Source organism: Aspergillus candidus, assembly GCF_002847045.1.
Source record: "Aspergillus candidus strain CBS 102.13 unplaced genomic scaffold BDW47scaffold_13, whole genome shotgun sequence".
Lineage (NCBI taxonomy): Eukaryota > Fungi > Ascomycota > Eurotiomycetes > Eurotiales > Aspergillaceae > Aspergillus > Aspergillus candidus.
Window position 1 is genome coordinate 107,858 of NW_020194018.1, and position 24,595 is coordinate 132,452.

Consider the following 24,595-nt stretch of genomic DNA (forward strand, 5'->3'; position numbering starts at 1 on the left):
ATGGTAGGGGTATGCTATGGCTAGATTCGCCTCTGACATGGGGGAAGAATGATGATGATGATGATGATGATGATATCAATGCCCCGTTGGACCACCAAAACAGAGCCTTGCGGAAGGAAGAAGAGGGGCACTTGTCATAGCATAGCTGATGATCGTTGCAGGGTTCTTCCCCTCTCAATAAGGACACAGTATTGGTTACCATTGGATCCTCGTGGTTCGAACGGCCCGTGTGAGGTGAACACGAGCGATTCAATTGAATGATTAAAAATCCAGTGGTTTGAAATCAAGAGTTGATTGTAGTAAATTGATGGAGAGCGTCCATCGAGTTCCACGGACATGGGTGAGTGAAGGCCGAGCGGCATTGCTCACTAATGCCTGTTGGCCCAGGCTAGACCCGGGCCCAACGATGGGCTCTCCGCGGGTGAGCATTAATAATGAGTTGATGACAGCTTGGGTGCCATAATCCCGAATCTCCAATCTCCGTCGCGGTCTGTTATTCTGGATAATTAGTTTGAGGTTTGCCCTGCAATACCGATTGATACTGCATTCCCGACCAGGAATGCAAAACGTTAGTGGGGATTTTGTCTTCCCTCCGGATGACGGAGACAGACAGAGTAATTAAGAAGGATACCGGACATTGGCCATCCGATGCTTGGCAGAGACGGAAGAGAAGGAGAGAAGGAGGCGGTGAGGTGGAGAATTCTGTCTGACTGATTCAACAGCCGATCCACGGATTCTCCAACTGGGTCAATCGCGGTTCGGACTTAAGCGGGTTCTCGGAAGCTGAGAAAATCAAGGAAAATCTACTAGAAAATTACTAACGACTAGTTTTTTAGTTTTTTTTTTTTTTTTTTCATTATTTTTTTATGCTTGGCCAAGCAATATTAGAAATAAAAAATAATTTCAAAGTAAAAAGAATCGTTCAGCCTGGAAAAGTCTATCAGAAATCCGGATATATCAAGTCCTTTGTTTCCCCCCGTCGATCATCGTCAATGTGATTCATATATTTATTACTCTCTGTCCACTTCATCCATCCTAATTGTTCTACATCGACTACTTCTCCATCCTACATATTAGGAATTAAGTACCTACATACTACAACCACCACCTGCTGAACACATCACCACGGACATTCATACTGCAGACTTTCTACAGATCCTCGCCTCATCGAGTCCCAACATCTCAACCTATCAACTTCTTCTCACCCCTAGCACGGACTATTGCTGCGACAACGACATCCTGCAAGGTGGAGACGATAGCGAGCATTGTGAAGATCCATAAATTCGAAAAAAGGATAATATCCCTGCAAAAGTCTGCCTGACTCACCGCTTCCGGTTGCGCCGATCCGCGATTGGATCAAACGTCCCCACCGCCGGATCCAGCCAGGAAGTGACTGCCTGAGTCACCGCGACGAGTCAATTTGTCTGGGCCTTTGCGGGAGCTGGAAATCCATTCGCCATGACTACTTCTACTTCTACTTCCACTTCCACTTCTCCTCCTCCTTCCTCCTCTTTCTCTCTCTCCTCTCCTCTTTACACTTCTTCCTCCCCTAGCTCCTACTTCACCTCTTTGGCTCGTCGCCGCCAACAGAAGAAAATGAGCGTTACTCAAACCTACTATCTCGCCCACACCGCCCGCAAGAAGCTCACCCGGGAAGCTTCGCGGGCGGACCACGACCTGCGTCTCCTCGTCGGTCATGCCAACCTCCTCGATACCCTCATGCTCGACCTCGCCGACGCAGAGCAAGAGCAAGAACGTTGGTTCAACCAGACCGTCAGCGGTGTCAACAAGAGCGTCCCCCAATCCGAGCGCCGACACATCCAGTGGGCTGATGCCCTGGTCGAGGACCCCGAGGAGGACTGGGATGCCGAGGATATCTCCGATGCCGACTCCGACCTCAGTGACGACTCGGACGACCTCAGCGATGATGATTATGAGCTGAACGAGGACTTCACTCCCGTCCGCCGCCGGGCCCCGTCGCCCGTGGCCATCGTCACCGAGAAGGAGGTGTCGGCCGATGACGACTCCGACTCCGACTCGGAGTTCGAATACGAAGACGACGAGGATCTGAGCGATCTGACTCTCACCCGCTCGCCCTCGCGACAGTCGCCTCCCGAACTTCTCCCCGACTCCGATGGCGAGTCGGAGGATGACACCATGCCGCCCTCGCCTCCCCAGCCGATGCTGGAGTTTGGAGAAGAAAAGACCCCTCAAACCACGGAGATTCCGCTCTCCGATGCGGGATTCGAATCCGAGTATTACGTCTCCAGTCAGCCGCAAGGCCCTGTCATTGAATCTTATTAAGATGACTTGAGTGCTTGCTTTGTTGTACCCATACGTGATACCCTGGTTTTATGATTCTTCGCATTCTCTTTTCCACCACAGCATTATCGGTTGAGCATTTATCCTTGCATACGGCGTTTTTATTTGGGAGGAATTAAAACAGAATGAGAGGATGGGATCCATATTGGGCACCGACCTCGATGGATCTCCGTGGTTCCAGACCACATTCTTTCGCATTATCTGGTGTTCGGGCCCACTCTCTTGGGCCGTTCTTTGTTTCTTTTCCTTTTCTCCATCGCTACCATCTCTACTTTGCATATGTTTTCAGCGGTCAGACCACGCAGGCCGCGGCTTTTTTTGTATAGCGCCTAGCATGGCATGAAAATTCACGATGATGACCTGTATATAGTTCGCATTTACATCTAATCAATCTTCAAACAACTCATCTCTAAACTTCTCTTCTCACATTGTGCCTGGAAAGATTAAGTCAGTACGATAAATCCCCAATCCTGTCCACAGGCAGGTACGCTATGTCCTGCCCAATCCGGGACTGACGCCTCATCAGCTGGCATGTGAGGGCGCCGCTCGATCCAGACGCGCCTTCACCGCTGGATCCATCCCGGATCAGTGACGGATCAATCACAGGCGGATCAACCGCTAGTGTTTGGACTAGTTGGGACTGGACTGTTCCTTGTTGAATTTTTCTTTTTTTTCTTTTTTCTTCTTTCTTATTTGGAGGGAGACAAGTCTCAACAGGGGCTTTCTGCAGGGTGACTTGTTGCTTGTCCCTTGTTTTGTACTTTGGGGGTTGGGCGTGGGTGTGTCGGGTGGTTTGATCCGTTGATAAGGATAAGGACTTGTGGCTGTTCTGCCTCTTTGGTGGTTCGAATGGTACTTTTCAAATTATAGTATTAGAAGAAACATATCTGATATTATTACAATAATATTTACAATAGCATTTACAATATAGAGAAATTTAAGATGCATATTAAATAATACAAGGTCAGTAGACTACGGAGTAAAGTTGACTGATCTGCCTGGTCAGGCAGCAATACGCGCCCGACCGCCTTGATCTGCCGTCATACCATCGCCTCCTCCAACCACTTCAACATCTCCCCATCTCAGCTGCATCCGGAAGTCTTATCCTTGGTATCCTGTCCATTCCAAAGCTACCCTCCCTCGTTCCTGAACGGGTAGCTCGTCACCCGACATTCCTCCCGACCTCCCTCCATCAAACCATGATCGTCGCCCTTCCGAGGGGTCCACTGGCTGAACTTCACGAGCTTCACGCTGGCTGAGTGGGCACAGGCCCCTTGCTTCTTCACCGGCATTGATTGGCCGCCGGAGTCGGTGCATTATCGTCCTGCAGAGCTTATCGGGACTGCAGTGTCTTGTCTGATCCTCCCACCTTACTCTCCACTTCCCACGACAGCCCCTATCATGTCTACCGCCTCCCCGAAACCGTCTCCCAGGCCGTCCCCGCGCCCCTCCCTTGACGAAGAGCGTCCAGAGACCCCCTCCCAGTCGAGTACCGAGCAGGCGTCTCACCTCGACAACAGCCCCCGCAGAAAGTCCATCCAATTCAGCGTCGCTACGGCCGCCGAACCACAGCCCGAGCAGCGCTCCTCCAGCGCGTCCGGTCGACGACGACGGGTGTCACAGCCCGACGTGCCGGACCGGGAGAAGGACAAAGACCGCAACACCGCTCGGGGGGGGTCACCCCCACCGCCCAAGTGAGCTGTCCCACGCCAGCAACTCGGGGACACAGCTAACAAGGACAGAACCTACGAACGTGGCGTCTCGTTCAACACCTTCGACAACCCCGATGCAGCCGACTTTTCCCTCACGCTAAACTACAAGCACAAGGGCTACCAGTGCACGCGCCGCAGCCGGACGTTCCTCTGCGGGACGGACCAGAACGATTACTCCGACTTTGCGCTGGAATGGCTCATCGACGAGCTGGTGGACGACGGCGACGAGATCGTCTGTCTGCGCGCTGTGGAAAAGGACTCGAGCATCGCCAGCGATGCGGGCATCGAGGCGGGGAAGCATCGCCAAGAGGCGGAAAAGCTCTTTGAACAGGTCATTCAGAAGAACAGCCAGGACGAGAAGGCCATCAGTTTGGTTCTGGAACTGGCTGTCGGGAAGGTGCAGGACATAATCCAACGAATGGTATGTTTTTTTTTTTCTCCTCTGCCTCTTTGTTTCCGTAGGAAGCTAATCAGTCAGATCCGAATCTACGAACCCGCCGTCCTCATCGTCGGCACACGCGGCCGCAGCCTCGGAGGCGTTCAAGCCCTCCTCCCCGGATCCGTCTCCAAATACTGTCTCCAACAGTCCCCGATCCCCGTAATCGTCGTCCGACCGTCGCCCAAGCGCGAGAAGAAGAAAAAGAAGCGTCTGGCGGACCCCACCCGCCGCAGCTACAACCACATCCTGGAGATGAGCGAGCGCCGCGGCAGCCACATCTTCGACCGCAAGTCCAGCGCCGAGAGCAGCACCGCCCGGCTCCCCGACGAGGAGGCCGCCGTCGCCGCCGCCCTGGGCCTCCCCCCGTCTTACCAGAACTCGCGCACCTCGCTGTCCACGTCCGAGCGCAGCGGCAGCGTCAGCCACGAGGACGCGAGCTCGACTGGAGAGTCGCCCGACGCTGCGGTGACTAGCCCGCTACCTAACAGTGTGGATAACACGGAGTCCGAGGGCGATGATGGGGATGAAGCTGATGATGAGAAAGAGAAAGAGGACCAGCCGGTCTATTCGTCGAACACTAATATCCCGTTGATTGTCACGGAGGATGATACGGCCACTAATCAGTAGACTTGACCTGATGTGCTTTCGATCAGTAGATTGATGGCAGGCACTGTATACCACGACTGATGTTTACTAGATAATGAAATTCCACTCTATGCTTATTAGTATTTACAATCAGTTATTGTTCGTACCTACCACTTACATCTACCTGCCCTATCCACTTACAGAACTAGTTGCATACACAAACATAAAACAAGTATAATTATTCAATCAGAAAACAAGCTCAACCACCCAGCGTTCACAAAAGTGAATAGACACTGGATGGATAGATAGATAGATAGATAGATATGAGAGAGAGAGGTTATAGACAGAAGGATAAATGGATAACTTCATCCAGACAAGATCCACTGAATCAGTCCGATTCGGCGGGCAGTCGTAAATAGTATCCACAGGACATGGAAAGTACAATAAATCCATTTGCGTTGTCGATCACATATGGCTTCAGCTATACATTACTCTGCACTGTACATCCTATGCCCAGGCGGTCACTAGGACTGCTATCACTGATGTTGAAATCGTATTGGGTGGATTCTGTATGATTGTAGGATAGGACAATAAGTAGGCAGGTAGTGAGACACTTACTCCACTACATGCACCTTAAGTCCAATCCCCTACAGTGATAAGACCGGTATAGTAAGTGGACGGTAAATAAACCTTAACCCAGCCATGACCTACACAAAAACCTTAACCTAATAATAAATAAGTCAAAGATAAGAATAGTAGTAATAGTAATAATAATAATACTAATGATAAAAAACCGAACTTTTCTAAAAAACAAAGCGCAAGCAAGAATTCGAAGATAGGAAAAGTGGCATAAAAAAAGAGAACGTCTAACCATATGCAATGCATACACAAAACAACGCGCAAGAAAAAAACATAGAAAATAACAAGAGAATCAAGAAGAAAGAGAGAAGAAAGGGCAAGAAGAGTAATAAAGGACCAGCTGCAGTATTGTCGTCAATCAATCCTGGGCTGGCTTGCTTTTTCTTTCTTTCGTCTTTGATCTCTCCTGCCGGGAATCAAATCAATCAATCATCAATCATCAATCACTTCCATTGAGGGCGTCGAAAACATGAGTCCCTATAAGTAAGTGATTGATAGATAGATAGTGGGAAAGGTAGGTAGTAGGAAAGTAGGTAAAAGGGCTCTCCGGGTATTTTGAAATGCAAGAAGCAAATAAAACACACGAAGGAACGTAAAGAAAAAACAATCATCAAGGAAAAAGGAAACAAGATAAGGAAAGGAAAAGAAGAGAAAATCTCCATGTTCAAAGAAGAAACATTCCAATCTTCAGCTAGATTGTCTTTTTGATTCTCCCTTTGGTTCGTTCGTCCATCATCGATCGTCATTACCGTCGCTTTTATTTCTTGAATGTGTTTTTTTCTTTGTTGAATTTTTTGACTTTTCTCTTTTTTTTTTCCCGCTCGTTCATTGTGTACATTCCATATGTTCTTCTGTCAAAAAAATAAAAATATAATCATGCACGAGAAGGGAAGAGGGGAATAGACAAAAAAAAAGAAAAAGAAAAGTATGAAAGAATGAAAGCTACGTGTCTATGACGCGTCGGTGCCGTCCTTGGACGGGGTCTTGGACGGCCGTCGCTCCACGGCGGGCTGCGACTTGCTGAGCATCGGCGAGGTGTGTGCCGACGGCGGGGACGTCGCGAGACTGTCGTGATCCTGCAAACTGGCCAGAGCACTACATTTACTTGTTAGTCGAGTCAAACACATCGTGAGGGGAAAGAGAGAGACTGTACCTGAACGCATTCATCGACGACGCGGTCTCCTTGTCTTCCTTCTTGCCGGCGGGCGGCGTGCCCGTGCGGCTGCTGGCGCCGCTGTCGTCGCTGCCGCGCACCAGATTGCCGCCGGGGCCCAGGTTGCGACGGCTGTTGCTGCGCGATCCAAGCATGCTGGACGGTCCGAACGACATGGGCTGGCTCGTGTTCCGCGTCGTCCGCAGACGTCGCAGATCATCGCTGCCGACCTTGCTCGACGCGTAGTCGGGAGGGGGCGCCTGGTGGCCATAACCACCGAAGTTGCGCGCATCACCGCGGCCCATAGCCATCCGGCCACCGCCGCGGTTGTTCTGCTGCTGCCGCATCCGTTCCATCTCGGCTTGTTGCTGAGCGCGGGCGGCCTGGACGAATCAGCACAGTTCCAATTATCGTTGAAATTTCTTTCAAAAGGAAGGAAAACATACCTCTTCACGAATTTCGTGGATGGTCTTCGGTCCCTTGTCGGAATCCTTGGACCTCCAGTTGGCCGCACGGAGATCGATAATATCCTAAAAGAACCGGTTAGCATGAGTAGATCTCCAGAGAAGGAAAAAAAGATATATACCAGAATCATGAAGCGCATCCGGCTCGGCAGACCCTCGGTCTGCACCATCATCTTAATCCGCTGGAAGTACACGTCCATCATGGCGTGGCCGCGCTCGGAGACGTCGAGGCTGGCACCGATGGTGCGCAGCAGACTCGTCAAACTCTCGACCTCGGCCTCGTCGGGCATACCCTCGTAGTCGACCAGCTTCTTGACACACTCGTGCATGATACGCTCCGTCAGCATGCCCAGCTTGTACAGCTCGCCGATGAACTTGACCAGACCCAGACCGCGTCGCTTGGCGGCGGCGGCCTTGTAGTACTCGTCGGACATCATGGCAGCCTCCTCGGTCTCGCCCTCGGGCTTGGGCGGCAGGTTGACCTTCCAGCCGCGCTCGAACTCCTCCTGACAGCGGTTGAGCAGATACTTGCGGAACAGGCTGCCGCCGGCGACGACGTTGCCGGCCTTGTCGTGGATGTTGTCGTCCTTGATGTCCGGGCTCATGCTCTCGAGCATGCTCTTGCAGAACTTGGCGTAGATAGACGCCCAGTGGGCCTCGTCGGTGGCCTTCTCGAAGGTGAGCTGGATGACCTGGCGCAGGGTCCGGCCGTCGGTCTCGTCCTTGGACTGCGAGACGATCTCCAGGATCTGGCCCGAGATCCGCGGGAAGTTCTCCGGCGTCATCTTGTTGAGCGCACCCTTGACCTTCCGCTGCACAACGTCGGGCGGCAGATGGGTCGAGCCGGGGGCAGGCCCCGCCGCGGCGGCCTGGACCAGGCTGCGCGGCTTCCAGCCGGAAGACGAGACCTGCAGGGTCCCGACGTCCATGCCGGCGGTGAGAGGCATGCTCTTGGCCAGCTCCTCCTCCTTGCGGTGGTGGTTCTTCTCGCGCTTGCTGGTGTTGCGCGTGTTGGACCGGGGGCCGGAGCCGACCCGCGGCGACGGGGGCATGCCCATGGCGTTGGACGAGTTGGTGCGGCTGAGCGACGGCCCGCCCATGCGCATGTTGTGGAACTGCCCGAAGGGGTTGCCACCCATGGAGGCGGCGCGGGCGACGTTTTGCAGGCGGATGTCGGAAGGCGTGCCGGGACCCATGCTGCTCCGCGACGGGCCCATGCCGAAGTGGCCCATCTGGGGGGCGCCGGGGAGACCGCCGGTGCGCGAGCCGCTGCGGCTGCCCATCGGGGTGCGCGCCGACTGGGGGCGGGAGGCGGCATCGCTGTCGCCGACGGTCTCGCGCACGCGTGCGTCCCAGTCGATGGACGGCTTATCCTTGAACACGGACTGGAACTGCAGCAAGAACTCCTTGTTGTAGTGGAACTTCCGGTCGGTCGGGGCGCTGGCGTTGAGAGCCGGGTTGGGGGAGACGATAGAGTCGGGATAAGTGACCTGGCTGAGATCGCGGAGGAAGCGGGCCGACTGCAGGGCCTTCATGGCGGCGCTGGGCTGCGGCGGCTCGACCGGCTTAGTCTCCAGCTTGAGGGCCGCGGGCTTGGGCTTGGCGGCAGCGGCGCTGGCGGGCTTGTCGGGCGGGCCCATGGCATCCGCGGCCGAGGCGGGTTTCGGCGAAGTGCCCTTGGCGGCGGCATCGCCCTCGGTCGGGAGTCCCAGGCGCTTGCGCTCCCGGGCCTCCTCGACGGCCTCGGCCTCGCGCTCGGCCTTCTTCATGTTGGCCTCGTAGGCCTCGAGTTCCTCCTTCTCCTTGCGGTCGGCCTCCTCCTTCTTGCGCTGCTTATCCTCGTTGTACTTCCGCTCGATCTCGGCCTCCTTGGCCTCCATCTCGGCGATCTCGCGCTCGATGGCGTCGTAATCGATTTCGTCATCGTCGGCCGGAGCGGGGGCCGGGGCAGGAGCAGCCGCCGCGGGTTCCTCCTTCTTCTCCTCCTTCTTCTCCTCCGGCTTCTCCGCCTCCTTCTTCTCCTTCAGGCTGAGATCCTCCAGACCCTGGCGGGCCTTCTCTTCCTCCGTGGGAGCGGGAGCGGCCTTGGGGGCCTCCGTCGGCTTGGCAGCAGCGGCAGCGGCCTCCTCGGCCTGACGCCGCTGGTCGGCCTCATCTTGCTCGATCTTCTGGCGCACGGCATCCTTGAGCTCCTGCTTCTTCTCCTCGTCCGTCTTGAGGGCCTTGGAGTCAGCACGCGCGTGATCGGCGCGCGGGGGCGGCGTGGCGGTCGGGGTCGTGATCTTGACGGGGGACGGAGTGGCGCGGGCGGGCGAGGCCGGGGGCTTCTCGAAGGACTTGACGGAACCGGTGCCAGGGTCCCGGATGACGATGGGGCTGCGCTTGGCGGGCGGGATGACGAAGTTCTTCGCGGTGGGGTTGGGGCTGTTGCCCGCGCGGCTGCCGCTGTGGGCGTGGCCGGGACCGGCGGGTCCGACCGGGGGCGGGGGCCCCTGGCCGCCCAGGCTCGAGCCGGGTCGGTCGTTGGACACCTGGGAGGGGGTGCGCGACAGCGGGGTGGCCTGGGGGGGACCAGCGGGCACGGGGTACTGGCCCTGGACGAAGCCCGGCTGAGCAGGGTAGGGGATGCCAGGCCGGGGCTGGGGCGACGGCGGGGTCATGAACTGCATGCCGTAGTTGTTGGGCGGGTAGTAGCCGTAGCCACCGTCGTAGGGGTAATTCTGTCGATGTTTCATCAGCGTTAGATACTGTTCGAACTGACCACTCTCAGGCGCCAAGTTGGGCAGCGGCAGCGGCACGGGACCTTGGAGCCGCGGGGGGTGGGGAACATGGGGCCCAGTGAGCATCGCCGCGCGCGAGCCTGCCCGACGCCGGGGAGGCAGGCCGCGGCGCGGCGGTCTCGGGGGTATGGGGGGGTGAGGATGGGAAGGGGGAGGAGGTTGTTGATGATAATTATGATGATGGTGATGACGATGATGATGATGATGATGGGGCGGATGGAGTCTCACAGTCTGGGGGGCCATGTGTTGCCCGTAGCCGTAAGGCTGGGGGGGCATCTGGGGATGGGCCATGGGGACCTGATTCATCTGCGGCGTGGTGGCCGGGTGGGCGTTGGCCAGGGCCGGGCTGCGGTTGGCCTGGTGCGGCGAGTTCGGGAAGGGGCCCATCGGGCGACCCTGGCTGGGGCCGTGGAACTGCGGGCCCATGTTGGGACCGCCCCGGGGCTGGTTGGGGGAGCGGAAGTTGGGACCGGGCGAGTAGGGCATCTGGCCCTGATAGCCCGACTGCGAGTATCCGCGACCGCGGCCGCCCTGGTGCGGGTAGCCACCCCGACCGGGGGCACTGCCCATGTGGTTGCTCATATCACTGTGCGTAGACTGGGAGGATTCGCGGCGCAGGTGAGTGGATTGCGGACCGGGACCCAGGGGGGCTTGGGGCGACGGGCGCATCTAGAAGAGGCGAGTCGAGCGTTAATAAACTGGATTCACCCTCGAGGAATGTATGCCAAGCAGGGGGGGAGGAATCTTCTGTGGTGTGGAATGATGGGATCGAGATGAAGATCATCTCGTGTGGGAGGAAGAAAAAAAAAATAGAGTAAAGAAAAAAAAAAAAAAAAAAGACGGGAAGATCATAAAAACAGAGACGAAACAAACGAACAGAATGCCAAGACAAGACCAGGCCCGTAATTTTTTTCCGGTCTCTTTTCTTTGGGCCGCCCCGATCCGATTATTCTTTGTGTCCGACGCACCAGATTGTTCACCGCAGGAAAGGAGTGCAGCGAAACACAAATCACATCGAATCGAGAACGAAACCAGAGCAGATAACACGTAGTAAAAATAGATAAAAAAAAAAAAAAAAAAAAAGGAAGAAAAGAAAAAGAAAGGACAAGACTTACGTTGTCACCAGCCTCACCGAAACTTCCAAAGTTGGGAACGTTCCCTTGCGACTGATAGGACGACGGAGGCGGACGACCGCCGCTGGAGGCCGGCTGAGGGATCGGCGAAGGCGAAGTCTGGGGCGAAGTGATGCGCGGGTTCGCCGTGGCAGCGACACCCAGACCCGACTGAGGCGGACCGGACAAGGCGGCCGGGGCCCCCAGGTTGGGAGAGGTCTGCTGGTTGGCGAAGCCAAACTGCAGACTATTGGGACGCGAAGACGGACCCCCGTTGGGGATGTATCCCGAGGTACCGGCGGAGGTGATGGTCACGGAGGGTTTTCTGGCGTGATCGGGCTGAGACGAGGGAGCCGGGACGGAGGGAGAGGAGGCAGAGGCGGCCGGGGCGCCATTGACGATGGTGACGCCCGGCGACTGGGACTGCTGCATGGGTTGGCCGCTCACAGGAGATGATGCAGACGACTTCCCATGGTGCGACGAGCCGCCCACGGTGACGGGAGCGGCGGTGGAGTCCGTCGCGGACTTCTTGGTGGCACTAGCGTAGGAGGAGCGCGAAGACGAAGAGGTCGTCGTCGCTTGATTCGCGGTGGCGGAGGAAGGAGAAGAGACGCCGGACTGTCCGTTAGATTGAACGTCTGCCTTGGGAGGGAGCGATGTCATTAGACAGGTTTGAGGGGGGGGAGGGGGGAGGGGGGAGAGGAGAGAGATTTTAAAAGAGAGATGAATAATAAGAGAAGAGCTCTCAGTTGTGGGAGAGAAGAAGAAGAGAAAGAGGAAGGGAAGAAGGTGAGAAGAGATGACGAGAGGGGGAGAAAAAGATGAGAGCGCGGGATTTAGTCAGGAAAAAAAAAAAAAAAAAGTGTGGGAGAAGAAAAGAAAGAGAGTTGGTTGGTTGAGTGGAGGGGAATTGTGGAGGGAAGACTGAAAATTCACCCATCAAATCGAGTACATCTAAAATATATGATATAATATATATGATATAATATATATGACAATAGAGGAATACAACGTTGAATGATAATATAAATTACTGTGATTGAATCCAGTACGGTCACAATTGCTCCAGTGTTCTCTGTGGATTTGGCCTGAGAAACCAGGGCATCTCCAGCGGAAGCGAAGATGAGGCTGCGATGCTAAGTATACGGGCATTTAATTCAGTGATCAATACGAATCTATGGAATCAATTATAAATAGACACGGATACAAACCGAATGAAGAGAAACAGAAAAAATAAGATTGTAAATGTCATACTGGGAGCATATCCCAGATGAATGGTTTTATATTGACCTAGATATATATACCTGTACTATTCCGTAATCCTCCGGATATCTAGACGTGCTCTTACACCTCATGCTCTATTCTCCATTCTCCCATCCGAATCGAATAGGATGATACAACAGAATCTCTTGGTCTTACCATCAATATCAAAATCCATCTACCATGGATAAAACATGTCAGTCGCCACTCTGAGGCAACACAACTGCTGCTTGTGATAATGTCAATCCGACCGTGCATAACCGCGCAGGATGACTCAGCCGGATCGCCGCATGTCATCATCATATGTCTCAATTGGGTCTATTTACTCCAGTGAGTTATCTTACAGGGTGGTCAGATTCTAGGCACCAACCGGTGCATGGGTTGTCATTGGTTATATCTCTCTCTTGTGATTCTCTTATTTTTTTTGTTACGAAAGAACGACTGTTACTGAGAGAGTGTGTGAGATAAAATAGACAATGGTGTTATCCCACATGGTAGACCCCGTAAAATGGGATCCCTTAAGAATGCCGGGATCGCGTATACTCCGCCATCCCTCGCGCCGCCAGATCCGCTCCCGACGCCGCCGCCGCCCCCCAGCCGCTGCGATCCTCGGCCGGACGCGCCGGCGACCGATCGCGCAGGTCCTCCGGCTCGATGTGGTCGAACGAGTGGTCGCTGCGGTTCTTCCGCAGTGACGACGACGACCCGTACGCCAGGTCATCGTCCACCGCTCCCGTCTCCAGCGAGCTCTCTTCCCGCGCCAGCGCCCGTCGCACCACCTCCAGCACGTCACGCTGCTGCGAGAGGAATTGGGTCTTCTCCGCCCGCGACATGGACGCCATCTCGCGGGGCAGCACCGTGCCGCTGGCCGACAGCTCCTCCGCCCGAGCATCGTGGCTCTTGCCCGCCGACGTCACCGACGCTACCGCCGCGCTCAGCGTCGTGTACCAGTCGTTGCTGGCCGGGGCCGCCCCGGGGGCAGGGCCGGAACCCCCCGCCAGGGGGATGTTGAACTGGGACAGCAGCGACTGGGCGTACGACGCCACCCCGCTCGGCGGGGGCGGGGGCGGGTTCTGGGCGGGCAGGCCCAGGACACGCTCCCGGATGTAGTCGATGGCCCGGTAGAAGTACAGCAGCCCAAGGGCCTTGGCCCGCTCGTGGCTGCGGCCGATGAAGTCCTCAATCTCGCGTTCGTGGTGGGTCAGGAACGGATCGACGTAGGTCTGGTAGAGGATCCGGGCCCCCTGTGTCTGCGGTAGGACAAGATACGAGAAGAAGAAGAGACGGATCCAGCTGTAGAATGGGATCCTAATGGTCACAACCGTTAGTACTGGGATGCGGTTCCAGGAGGGGGGAGTGGTGTTTACCATCCGACGATAAAGTAGGTCCAGGATTCCGCCATCAAGATCGCGGACAGGACCACCCAGTACATCAGCCATGGCGCCAGCTGGGAGGGACTGGAAGAACGGAGAGCTTTATAGGAGGCGAAGATGGGGAAGAGGATGGTGATGACCGAACTGAAAACTCATTAGACTCCGAATGGACTTTTTTTCGCGGTGGCCTAGATATAGAAATGAGGAACTTACGAGAACAGATCCGCGATGATGCCGAACATGATGGCGGGTGTATATCTGGCGGAGGATGAGATGGCTGTCTCTCCTGATGGATTGAAGATTGAAGAATCGGGGGATGTTCAGCGTCAGGTTATAGGAGTCCCGAGAAGAAATCGACGGAGCCGGACGAACTGCGGGGCAGCAATGGGAGGAAGGAAGTAAGGAGAAATCTGGTTCGGATGGAGCTCGTTGGCAAGCTGAGGTTGGGCGGATCCACCAGGACCAGAGCCGTCAAATGTGAAGCGGCCAGCCGCAGGGACGGGGCGGACCAAAATCAATAGACGAGAAGGGGAAACGGAAGTGGAGTCAGGCACAACAAAAAAGGAGACAGAAAAGGAGAGATTGAGAGAGATAGAACGAGAGGAAGAAGGAGAGATCTGATTCTTCTTCTATTTCTATCTTCATTCAGCTCTCTTTCTCTCTTTTTCTCTTTCTCTCGTTCTCTTTCTTTCTCTGTCAGATCGACTAGTCCGTTTTTGGTTGACCGCTTTCGATCGCCCGATCTTAGTCTTCTCATGCACCGTATATGATATACTGACGTCATGTTCTCTCTGCTTCATATTAGACATGATTGAATACTTCGTACGTCTAGAATAAATCAAAAACTGAACCAGAGGAAAATCAAACAAACAATCTGGCTACATGAACTTCCCTGCCCAGACACCGCAGACAGCATTGCCAAGGCGGTGGGAAACTGCCGGCAATGGGCCCACCTTCGCCTCGTCATGCAAACCGCCCTTATCATCATCATCATCGTCCCATCCACATCATTCCATCGTCTTTTACAGGGTTCAGTTTTCATTTCTAACCTGTGCATATTACTAGACTTGTATTTAACTTGTTGATTCCCATCTACCGCTCCAACTCACAAACCAGTCCCTCCATGAATCACCATTGACTTCATACAACGATTATACATCAGCCATAATGTGTATTGCCTTATTCTCCACCGCACATCCGGATTACCCTCTCATCATCCTCGACAACCGCGATGTATGTCTCTACAAGTTTCTCAGAGCCTCATGCGCTTACTGACTTATGCTAGGAATTCCTCCGACGACCCACCGATCGCGCCGACTGGTGGCCCACCCCGCACTCGAACGTCCTCGCAGGCCGGGACCTCGCCCGCCCCACGCACGGCACCTGGATGGGCGTAACCCGCGAAGGGAAAGTCGCCGTGCTGACCAACTACCGCGAGCAGTCCTCCGACAAGGCTACGGGGCGACTCAGCCGCGGCATGATCGTAAACGAGTGGCTGATAGGGGAACCCGACAGCCCCCGGTCCACACGCGACTTCGTTGAACGCATGGTAGCCAGCGACGAGGCGCGGTCCGTCGGAGGGTTCAGCCTCGTCTGCGGGTACGTCGACGAGCCGCTCGCCCTAGTCTCCAACCGGTCCGCCACGATGGATCACGTTTCGTGGGTGGCGAGCGAGCGGAACCAGACCCTGGGACTCAGCAATACCACCTTTGACGACCGGTCCTGGCCGAAGATCCTCGACGGGGAGCGGCTGATGGGCGAGGCGATTGCGGCTCATGTACAGGCCGGCAAGGACGAGGACGAGAACGCCCTCATCAATCGCCTGCTGGAGGTGCTCAGTCATAACAACCTCCCGCAACTTGGCCCCGACGCTACCGCAGAAGACTACCTTCCCTACTTCCGACAGACTATCCTCGTTCCCCGCATTGGGGCCCGCGATACGGTGCCCGCGTCGGCACCGGCGCTGCAAGACGGGCTGGACACCTCGTTCCTGCACGGGCCATACGGCACGCAGAAGCAGACGGTCATCCTGGTCGGGGCGGACCGGCGGGTGCGGTATTTCGAACGAACGCTGTTCGACGGCGACACGAACCCGATCCCGGCGGGACAGGGGGACCGGTCGTTTGAATTCGTGGCGACTCGAGAATGAGTGATTATGAGCGACGATGGAGTTTTGTACATAGATGATGCATAATGAACAAGGCGTATAGACGCGGTATGACATATTATTTCCCCAAGTACTCCAGTATTCATGATCGATAATTTCGATACCAAGGTCAGTACTACGCTCTGACGAAGACAATACACTCCCAGCGCACAAGAGGGTTGGGGCAAATCAGCATCGACCTGAAAATGAAAGATAAGAAAAACGACAAGAATGTAACGCAAACCAACAAACACTGAGACAAAGACAATCAACCCGTGACCCACCCCACCTGTCCTATCCAGCCAAGATAATATCGAGTCAGACGAAGCAAAAGCCGCTCAGACAGAGGTCTACCTACACCACATGTCTTTTGTTTCCTGCCTCCATTCCAGTCCGATCCAATCCAGCCCAACCTCCCTTCCTATCCGATAGGATCAAATCAAGCCACTTAACAAGTCACCATACAACCTACATACGTATGAAATATGTTATATCTCTCGCGTGGCAAACAAGCCGAGCTCTGACCACAACGCCACGCGAAAATAGACAACCAGGGTGGGGTGGCGTGGGGTGATACCGACCTAATATAGTACGTACTAGGAAGGTAGTAACCTTGTCATCGGGCAGTCCGAGCCCGAGGCTGTCTGTCTGGATCACGTCTAGATCACGGCTGTCTCATAAAATCGGTTACATACATTCCCCACATCGGGAGTTGTGCGTGGGGGTTACCTTTGTCTCCTTGTAGGATAGTATGATGATATACTATACTATATACTATATGAGGAGAAAATATTAGATAAAACGCGGAGAATGAGGGAAATATAGGCGTGATCGGCGGACGCTTGCGTTTTGGATATCTTGTCGCGGGAGGAATGGGTGTGGGTTGGGGTCTGTTGACTTGGTTGGAATGAGGTTAGTATAGGGTTAGTATGAGTTAGTATAGTTTAGTATAAAGTTAGCGACTATAGAATGTAAAATATATGCTTGTTGGTTAGGAGGAAGATGTGGAAGGATTCTGTTGCCGATGGTTCAGAATGCGGGGAGAGTCGGGATGAGATTAGCCCTAATTGTTTTATATCTTCATCTTCGTCTACCTATCTATCCATCTATATTTATATAGATACACGTACGTATCACTCAGAAGAATCTACTTTCTTATTAATTTATCATCTTTAATAGTTATGATGACCTCCATGTCTGATATACCACCAACTGATTCAATCATCTGGACCCTCCAACAAATAAGTCCAGTGCCGCCGCCGCCCAGCACGCCCAGCCCCTTGGCAGCATCTTGGCTTCGCCAGATTGGGAGCTGTGAGCCGCGGGGAAGACCTTGGCTTGTGTCCCCGTGGGGGAGCTTGTTCTCTTTTTCTGGTGCTTTTCTCTTCTTGCTTTTGCCTTTCTGTTGGCTGGGGTGGAATTTGTAGGAGGATGTAGGACAGGTTGGTCGGTATAAAATCGCGCATGTATCCTCCTGCATGTGTCTTGCTTTTTCTTTTTCTTTTTTCTTCTCATCCCTACTTTGTCTGAGCCTTGATACAAAAAAAAAATTGAAAAAAAAAGAGAGAGAGAGAGAGAAGAAAAAGAAGAGAAAAAAGGATGAACGAACCAGCAGACCCTATCCCATCCGGCATCCTCGCCACAGCCAAACAATCCTGGGGCGACCTCTTCCGCTGGAAACAGCGCGTCTCAGTCGTAAACGCCCACGGCGAGACCCGCGCAGAATGGGTCTCTCCCGACCCCATCCAGAACCCCATCAGCCTGCTGTGGCAGCTCTCCCTGCGCGACTGGATCTTCTTCATCGTGGGTTTCTGCGCCTGGACCGCCGACGCCTTCGATTTCCACGCCCTCTCTATCCAGACTGTCAAGCTGGCCAAGTACTATGATCGGACCAAGACGGATATCTCCACTGCGATCACGCTTACCCTGCTGCTGCGGAGTGTGGGGGCTGCGGCTTTTGGGCTCGCGGGTGACAGGTTTGGCAGGAAGTGGCCGATGGTGATTAATATGATTGTTTTGGGGGTGCTGCAGATTGCGACGATTTATAGTCGGACGTTTTCGCAGTTTTTGGCTGTGAGGAGTCTGTTTGGGTTGTTTATGGGTGGTGTTTATGGAAATGCCATTGCTATGGCGCTGGAGCACTGTCCGTATGTTTTCCCTCTTTTTTTTTCTTTCTGTCTCTCTCTCTCTTCCTTTCTTTTCCTTTCCTACATCCTAGGGGTATAGACACTGACATGGACAGTGCCAATGCAAGAGGCCTCATGTCGGGTATCCTCCAGCAGGGTTACTCCCTCGGATACGTCCTCGCAGCATGTGCCAACCTCGGAGTTGGCGGCGCCGTGGAAACATGGAAGACGGTCTTCTGGATTGCCGGTGGGTATTTTCCCCTCAACAACCTCAGCAGTCAGTCACTAATAATGGACAGCCGGCCTCTCCATCGGCGTGGGTGTCATCCGCATTTTCTTCCCCGAATCGCAACAGTTCATCGACGCCAAGAGATCAGGTCACCAGGCCACCGACGCAGGTGCCTTCTGGCGTGAAACGAAGGCCATCCTGGCGCAGGAGTGGAAGATGTGCATTTACTGCGTTATCCTCATGACATGGGTATGTCAACAGCCCCCCTCCCCGAAGGGCCGAAGGGAAACAAAAAGAAGTACTGACAAGACCAGTTCAACTACTACTCCCACACCTCCCAAGACTCCTACACAACTTTCATGCTCACGCAAAAAGGCCTCGAGAACACCGGTGCCTCGCGCGCCTCCATCCTCATGAAGACAGGCGCCTGCGTCGGCGGCACCATCATCGGCTACCTGTCGCAGTTTTTCGGCCGCCGGCGCGCGATCATCGTGTCGGCTTTTCTGTCGGGCTGTTTGATTCCCGCGTGGATCCTCCCGCAGGGAGAGCGCTCGCTCAGCGCGAGTGGGTTCTTTTTGCAGTTTTTCGTGCAGGGTGCTTGGGGCGTCATTCCCATTCACTTGAATGAGTTGTCGCCGCCGGCGTTTCGGTCGTCTTTTCCTGGTTTGTCTACCCTATCTGCCCCCTTCACATATATTTATGTGTCGTGACGTGTTTGAGATAAATGTATTAATGATGAGAAGGAATCACCTACCAAGTCGGCAACATGATCTCGTCCCCCTCAGCGCAGATCGTCAACGCCATTGCCGAGTCGACGTGGGTGAAGGGCGTTACAGGCGAGCCTGCACCGGCGTATGGTCCCACGATGGGGATTGCCACGGCTATCATTGCCATCGGAATTATGGTGACGACTGCGTTTGGGCCTGAGAAGCGCGGAAGGCGGTTTGAGACTGCTGTGTTGGGCGTGCAAGATGAAATTACGGCTAAAGCGACTGCTTTGGAGGATGGGTTGGAGAAGCCCGTTGAGGGGAGGAGTGTGGAGGTGGAAGATGCTAGTAAGGGCGGGTTGGAGAAGGAGGTTAAGGTGTAATTTCCTTTTTTTTTTTATTGACTAGGGGTTTGTGGCTGGGGGATGATGATGATCATGATGATAGTGAAGTATGTGATGCTTCTATTTACGATTGATGAGATGGAGATACGGCAAGTTTTGGTTATACCTAATGGTTTGATTAGGAATAAATATTTTACATGATATGTGTAGCATACTATGTTGGTAACCTCGTAGGTATATTTTACCAGCCAATAATAAATAATATCCATCCTGGGTGTTAAATTAACTAGCCAGAATGACTGCAAATGGGCCAAGTATAAGCCCAAACAGCATCCATACATACAACCTACTATATACAAATATCCTCTCCCCCACCAATATCACCCTCAACAACCGATAAACCACTAAAATCCCTATACAAACCCAAACCACTGCATATCCGCATCCCCCCTAACCTGAACAGAGTGCCCCACGCCCGGCGCAAAAATCCCCACCACATCATCCCCATAAACAGTCGTCGTCTCATCCGCACCCACATCCACACTCGCCGGCTCGTCAAAGTTATACCCGAACACGCCCGACCACTGCTTACACGTCTCGTTGTAGTTGGGTGGCAGCAGCGTCTCGTCCACGCCCCCGTGGTAGATCTGCATCCGCGGCCGGCTCCCGCTGTAGCCCGGCTCGGCCATCGCCTCCGCGATAGCTGCCCAGTGCTCAGGCGTCGTGATTGACTGTCCCTGTGCGCAGGTGCTGTTCCACGCGGCGGGGATATCGGCTTCTGAGACGAAGCAGCCGGCTGGGACGCCGGAGTAGACTGTTGCGGCGGTGAAGAGGGAGGGGTAGGTTGCTGCCATGACGTTCTTTTTCACAAATTTTGTAAGCAAAGCCAACATCTCAAAGTCTCGCGGATAGAGAAAAGAAGGGAGAAACAAAATAGAAAGAAGAGAATACCGTCATCATTGCCCCCGAGCTAGTCCCCGTCACAAACACCTTCTTAGTATCCGCCTTGTAATTCTCAGTCGTCCACGCAACCATGTTCGCAATGGAGTTGCTGTTGCCGCCGCCGTTGGCCGTCAGGGTCGACGACGAGCTGACATCCCAGCAGGTGCCCTCGTAGGGGCTCTCGGGGTAGATGACGATGAAGCCGTGGGTCTCGGCGAGGGTGGCGTAGGGAGAGCCCGTGAAGTATGCTTCGGCGGTGCCGCTGCCTTCATTCTCTTTATTAGCTAGTGACCTTGCTGAAATTGGAAAGATACGTACAGTAGTGGATGGCGACGACAATCCCCGGGCTTGAAGCGAGATTGTTCGGCACGTAGATGAACATGCCGACGTTGCTGGGGTTGTCGCCAAAGTCGGTGACCTGCTGCAGGGATCCCGGGGCGACGGGAGCTTGGCGGGCTTGGTGGGCCACCCCGGCCAGGGCCAGGGTGTAGAGGAAGGGGAGAAGAAGGATGTGGAAGATCATTTTGTCTGGTAGATCTTTAGATTTGATCGTGATCGTAAGACAACTTCAGAGGGACGTCGTCGGTTTTATATCTACCTCGGCCGCGACAGGATATTGGCTAAATTAGGCTATTCCTCACGGACGGATTAGGGTTAGAGATGGATGAGGGGGAACGCGCCAATCACGGATTCTCCATTCCTCCAGAATCGGAAGAATTCCATGTTTCGAGATTCGTATAGCCTGATTCTGCATCGAGACGGTGATTTTCGATTCTCCTCCTCTGGGAGCCCCTGTAATTTCAAGGGTGCTGGATAGATGAAACAGAATAGCCGGCACGATCAAACCAACCCCAGGCGTATCCACGAACCAGGCTGAATAGTGATTTGAAACGAGACAGCACCTCACCGGCCAAAAGGAAACACTATTTAGGTACGCCAAGTAGATTAAAAGAGTCTTACTTTAGTTATAGACAGGGTTGATGTATAGTCAAAAGAGGAAAAATTCAATAAGAATTTAGTGCTTTTTTTATTATTCATGTTGTCAAATGAAGCAAAGAGTCCCACTCGGCTACAAAAGAGATCTAGACACATCTGATGTCTGTGGGTACCCTTGGATGCACTATCTTATATTGCGACAAAAATTTTATGAAGGAAAACGGTATTCATGGGTCACAGATGAGAGGAAACAGGTTTATCACCTCTCACACTTATCAGTTCCGGAGAGATGCTCTCAAATTTGCATTCAGGACAGACCTCGTCCATTTCGCAAGGCCACTCCCACTGTTCTACCTGCTCCATGCCATTCACGGCCCTCAATTTGATTTGCCAGTGCAATATGCACAATGGCTGCAGCATCATGCACTCTTCACAGAAGCGCCACGTCGCGCACTGCTGGATTTGGCAGATCATGGTGGCGATCTGCTCTCGGTTGTCGGTTTGGAAGAGGTCCTCGTCCTCCATGTAGAGGTCCTTGTCGTCCGAAGAGACGCTCTGCCCGGCCAGCGTGTTGATCTTGAGATTAGATGACGCGGAGTAGGAGGCGCTTGCTGGTCAACGCCAGGGCGATCTGCATGCCCAGGTCAAGATATTGTATGACATGTAAGAGGAGTTCCACTGGAAAAGTCCCTAGAGCTGAATTGGGGTTTGTATTTCCCTAGCTTTGATGAGTTAGCTTCCTTCATAGACAGACGTATATGTGTTTTATATTTCTTGGCTGCGGATAGAGAGATGAGCTTACTGACTGATGTAGGGAGCTTAATGGCTGGATGAGCAGCTTTGACTGCTTGATTGGTAATTTTTCTGTTTTTCTTCTTCTTCTTCTTCTTCTTCTTCTTCTTCTTCTTCTTCTTGTTGTTTCTGTTGCTGTTGTTGCACGTTGTCTTGTAACAAAATGCAAACCGCTGAACAGCTCTTTGGGAGACCTTGACTAGACTGATATCTTTTTGGGGTCAACTCGTTGTCGAGGTTGAAGTTGCTCTGTGAGTGCAGCCTGATGGGGAACGAACGACGGTCTCTGATAGTTAAAAAAGTATACTGAAAGATCTTCAACAATTTATTCTTCCCCATTCATAATTATATTAGTGAATTATTCTAAAATGCAACCTGCGACTGTGGATTTCTTATTTGGGACATCGTAAATTGTTCTCTTATCAACTAAAGGAATTGTATTCCGTGAATCTTCAGGTTTATCTAATTGAATCGAGAACACTCAAAGTATGACACCAACTTTTGATCTCCCATCTATATTCCACCACTCTAATACGATCAAGAGAGTAGGCTACAAATGGGCCTTCGTCTGCCCAACAGGCTCCTTGAACCCCTCGTACCCTCTCCTTTTCACATCTGCTAACACCCCACGGAGCCTCCCCAGCCCCCCCACATACATCTGCGTCATGGACTTTTTGCCCGGGATGTTTTGTCGAAATAGCCACGAAGGCGCGTCACGGAAGATACTCCCCTCCGCCATCGCTTCGCACAGCTCCGCCCACTTCTTCGCTGCCTCCGCAGTGGCCTCGATCTCACACGGGTAGCCACGCTGCGCAGACAGACTCTCCGCCCGCTTCATCAGCTCCACGGCAAATTCAACGTTTGTCTCCGCAAGGGGGGGTATGTTTGCAAACGCAGTGGTGGGCCCGTTCAGCACGAGGAGGTTTGGGAAGCCCGCGACAGACATACCCAGGTACGTCGATGCCCCATGGTTTTCCCACAGATCGTGTAGGCTAGTCGGGCCATGGCGTCCAGTGAGCGCGACACTGGCATAGCTACCCGTGAAGGAAACAAACCCCGTCGCGAGAACAATTACGTCCAGCTCGTGGACCGTCCCGTCCGCCATGCGGATCCCCTCCGGTACGATCGCCGTGATGGGGTTTTTCATCGCCTCCACGGCGAAGACGTTGTCCTGGTTGAACCGTTCGTAGTAGCCGTCGTCGCAGAGAGGCCGTCGAGCGTAGGACTCCGTCGGCGTGAGCATCGCCCGCTTCGCCGGGTCTTTCACGATGCCTGCGATCTTCTTCCGCAGGAAATGACATACTTCCTCATTGGCCGTGCGGTCTACCAGCACGTCGGCGAACCCGCCCAGCATAAACCGCAGACCGCTGCCGCTCTGATATAGGTTCTCGAGTAGCTGTTCACGGTCAGCCGGCGACAGGTCCATCAGCTGCCGGTTGGGCTCGGGGAACCCCATGGCCACGGAGGACGCCCGCGCCTCTGCCCAGATCTGACGGTATCGTGCGTTGATGGCGCGGCGCTCGTCGTCCCCCACGAGCCGATTGCCGCTGGGAATGCTGTACTGCGCCCGGCGGATGAAGACGTGCAGGGATTTGACGCGCGGGGCGACTGCCGTCACGAACTGCACGCCCGACGAACCCACACCGACGACGCCGACGCGCTTGTCGTCGACGGAGACGGTCGGGTCCCAGGATGCGGTGTGTGCGATGTTTCCGCGGAAGGTCTCGATTCCGGGGATGTCGGGGATGAGGGGCTGGTTGAGCAGGCCCAATCCGGTCAGGAGGTATCGCACGACGAAGACGTCGCCAGTGCTGCAAGTGACGTGCCACAGTTTGGCCTGGTCGTCCCATCGGGCGGCATTCATCTCCGTGGCCAGCTGCAGGTGCTGGCGCAGATTGTGCCGGTCCACGACGTGCCGCAGGTATTCGAGCACCTCCGGCTGGGTCACATACCAGCGCGGCCAGGGATACGTCTCGAGCAGCTCTTTGTCGAACGAATACCGGTACAGATGGCTCCATGTGTCGCTCATGGCTCCGGGATATCTATTCCACCACCAGGTGCCGCCCACTTCGGGAGCCTTGTCGATCGCTTTGGCATTGAAGCCTTGGCTAAGGAGGACATGGAGAGCGTAGATGCCGGTGAAACCGGCTCCCACAACCAAGGCATCGAGACGGTGTTCCTGCGGCATGTCTGGATACCTTTTTTGGAATTTGTAGAGAGTCTAATGAACGAAGTGAGGAGACTGCCATGGGCCTGTCTTTATGGGATACCGCGTCTTCCCCTCATCTCTGGTTCACATTCTACCCATGCAGCTAATTCCTTTTTTCTCACACTAGACATGGGTTTGACTGGGTTGCGGAAACGGCGCAATAATTTGGACTAATTAAAACAGCCAGTTCTTGGAAAAGGGATGGCGGATCGCTACAGCTGACGTGAGGTACACCTTAACAATCCCATTATTTGCTAACGTTTTACTCCTGAGTATCCATCTAGGTCATGCGAAACCTGCCACTGAGGCTGATTGAATCTAAGTC

At 54.0% G+C, this 24,595-nt stretch overlaps 9 protein-coding genes across 9 annotated transcripts; 4 read left to right on the forward strand and 5 right to left on the reverse strand.

Annotated features, from left to right (window-relative positions):
• The first annotated feature begins 977 nt into the window (after positions 1-977).
• On the forward strand, positions 978-2,736 carry BDW47DRAFT_103068 (uncharacterized protein). Its single transcript, XM_024811986.1, has one exon. It carries the CDS (start codon positions 1,459-1,461, stop codon positions 2,302-2,304), a length of 846 nt encoding a protein of 281 aa, XP_024673458.1. The 5' UTR covers positions 978-1,458; the 3' UTR covers positions 2,305-2,736.
• A 644-nt stretch (positions 2,737-3,380) lies between these two features.
• Positions 3,381-5,161, forward strand: BDW47DRAFT_103070 (universal stress protein). The gene is made up of 3 exons (XM_024811987.1): positions 3,381-4,016; positions 4,065-4,455; positions 4,513-5,161. The coding sequence occupies exons 1-3, from the start codon at positions 3,724-3,726 to the stop codon at positions 5,098-5,100; spliced, it is 1,272 nt and encodes a 423-aa protein (XP_024673459.1). The 5' UTR covers positions 3,381-3,723; the 3' UTR covers positions 5,101-5,161.
• Positions 5,162-6,041: 880 nt separating this feature from the next.
• On the reverse strand, positions 6,042-6,622 carry BDW47DRAFT_12806 (uncharacterized protein). The gene has a single exon (XM_024816798.1). It carries the CDS (start codon positions 6,441-6,443, stop codon positions 6,141-6,143), a length of 303 nt encoding a protein of 100 aa, XP_024673460.1. The 5' UTR covers positions 6,444-6,622; the 3' UTR covers positions 6,042-6,140.
• A 25-nt stretch (positions 6,623-6,647) lies between these two features.
• Positions 6,648-11,869, reverse strand: BDW47DRAFT_124444 (putative eukaryotic translation initiation factor subunit eIF-4F; the record flags this gene model as incomplete). Its single annotated transcript, XM_024816255.1, has 5 exons — positions 6,648-6,792; positions 6,851-7,233; positions 7,297-7,380; positions 7,437-10,763; positions 11,210-11,869. 5 exons carry the CDS (start codon positions 11,867-11,869, stop codon positions 6,648-6,650), a joined length of 4,599 nt encoding a protein of 1,532 aa, XP_024673461.1.
• A 1,115-nt stretch (positions 11,870-12,984) lies between these two features.
• On the reverse strand, positions 12,985-14,081 carry BDW47DRAFT_124445 (HVA22/TB2/DP1 family protein; the record flags this gene model as incomplete). The annotated part of the gene is made up of 3 exons (XM_024816256.1): positions 12,985-13,774; positions 13,834-13,983; positions 14,053-14,081. 3 exons carry the CDS (start codon positions 14,079-14,081, stop codon positions 12,985-12,987), a joined length of 969 nt encoding a protein of 322 aa, XP_024673462.1.
• A 631-nt stretch (positions 14,082-14,712) lies between these two features.
• BDW47DRAFT_103077 (NRDE family protein) lies at positions 14,713-16,550 on the forward strand. Its single transcript, XM_024811988.1, has 2 exons — positions 14,713-15,072; positions 15,125-16,550. Exons 1-2 carry the CDS (start codon positions 15,007-15,009, stop codon positions 15,986-15,988), a joined length of 930 nt encoding a protein of 309 aa, XP_024673463.1. The 5' UTR covers positions 14,713-15,006; the 3' UTR covers positions 15,989-16,550.
• Positions 16,551-17,547: 997 nt separating this feature from the next.
• On the forward strand, positions 17,548-19,519 carry BDW47DRAFT_103078 (carboxylic acid transport protein). Its single transcript, XM_024811989.1, has 5 exons — positions 17,548-18,132; positions 18,228-18,358; positions 18,411-18,589; positions 18,655-19,003; positions 19,084-19,519. Exons 1-5 carry the CDS (start codon positions 17,585-17,587, stop codon positions 19,428-19,430), a joined length of 1,554 nt encoding a protein of 517 aa, XP_024673464.1. The 5' UTR covers positions 17,548-17,584; the 3' UTR covers positions 19,431-19,519.
• Positions 19,520-19,804: 285 nt separating this feature from the next.
• Positions 19,805-20,856, reverse strand: BDW47DRAFT_130881 (acetyl xylan esterase; the record flags this gene model as incomplete). The annotated part of the gene is made up of 3 exons (XM_024817194.1): positions 19,805-20,251; positions 20,343-20,599; positions 20,652-20,856. The coding sequence occupies 3 exons, from the start codon at positions 20,854-20,856 to the stop codon at positions 19,805-19,807; spliced, it is 909 nt and encodes a 302-aa protein (XP_024673465.1).
• A 1,755-nt stretch (positions 20,857-22,611) lies between these two features.
• BDW47DRAFT_130882 (flavin-containing monooxygenase) lies at positions 22,612-24,249 on the reverse strand (the record flags this gene model as incomplete). The annotated part of the gene is made up of 1 exon (XM_024817195.1): positions 22,612-24,249. One exon carries the CDS (start codon positions 24,247-24,249, stop codon positions 22,612-22,614), a length of 1,638 nt encoding a protein of 545 aa, XP_024673466.1.
• Positions 24,250-24,595: the final 346 nt, after the last annotated feature.

Coding starts and splice junctions, on each gene's coding strand:
- BDW47DRAFT_103078 (XM_024811989.1), top strand. CDS start 17,585: ATGAACGAACCAGCAGACCCTATCCCATCCGGCATCCTCGCCACAGCC. Junction 18,590..18,654: donor GCGTTATCCTCATGACATGG/GTATGTCAACAG, acceptor TGACAAGACCAG/TTCAACTACTACTCCCACAC. Junction 19,004..19,083: donor GTTTCGGTCGTCTTTTCCTG/GTTTGTCTACCC, acceptor AATGATGAGAAG/GAATCACCTACCAAGTCGGC.
- BDW47DRAFT_12806 (XM_024816798.1), bottom strand. CDS start 6,443: ATGACGATCGATGATGGACGAACGAACCAAAGGGAGAATCAAAAAGAC.
- BDW47DRAFT_103068 (XM_024811986.1), top strand. CDS start 1,459: ATGACTACTTCTACTTCTACTTCCACTTCCACTTCTCCTCCTCCTTCC.
- BDW47DRAFT_103070 (XM_024811987.1), top strand. CDS start 3,724: ATGTCTACCGCCTCCCCGAAACCGTCTCCCAGGCCGTCCCCGCGCCCC. Junction 4,017..4,064: donor GGGTCACCCCCACCGCCCAA/GTGAGCTGTCCC, acceptor TAACAAGGACAG/AACCTACGAACGTGGCGTCT. Junction 4,456..4,512: donor AGGACATAATCCAACGAATG/GTATGTTTTTTT, acceptor CTAATCAGTCAG/ATCCGAATCTACGAACCCGC.
- BDW47DRAFT_103077 (XM_024811988.1), top strand. CDS start 15,007: ATGTGTATTGCCTTATTCTCCACCGCACATCCGGATTACCCTCTCATC. Junction 15,073..15,124: donor TCATCCTCGACAACCGCGAT/GTATGTCTCTAC, acceptor GACTTATGCTAG/GAATTCCTCCGACGACCCAC.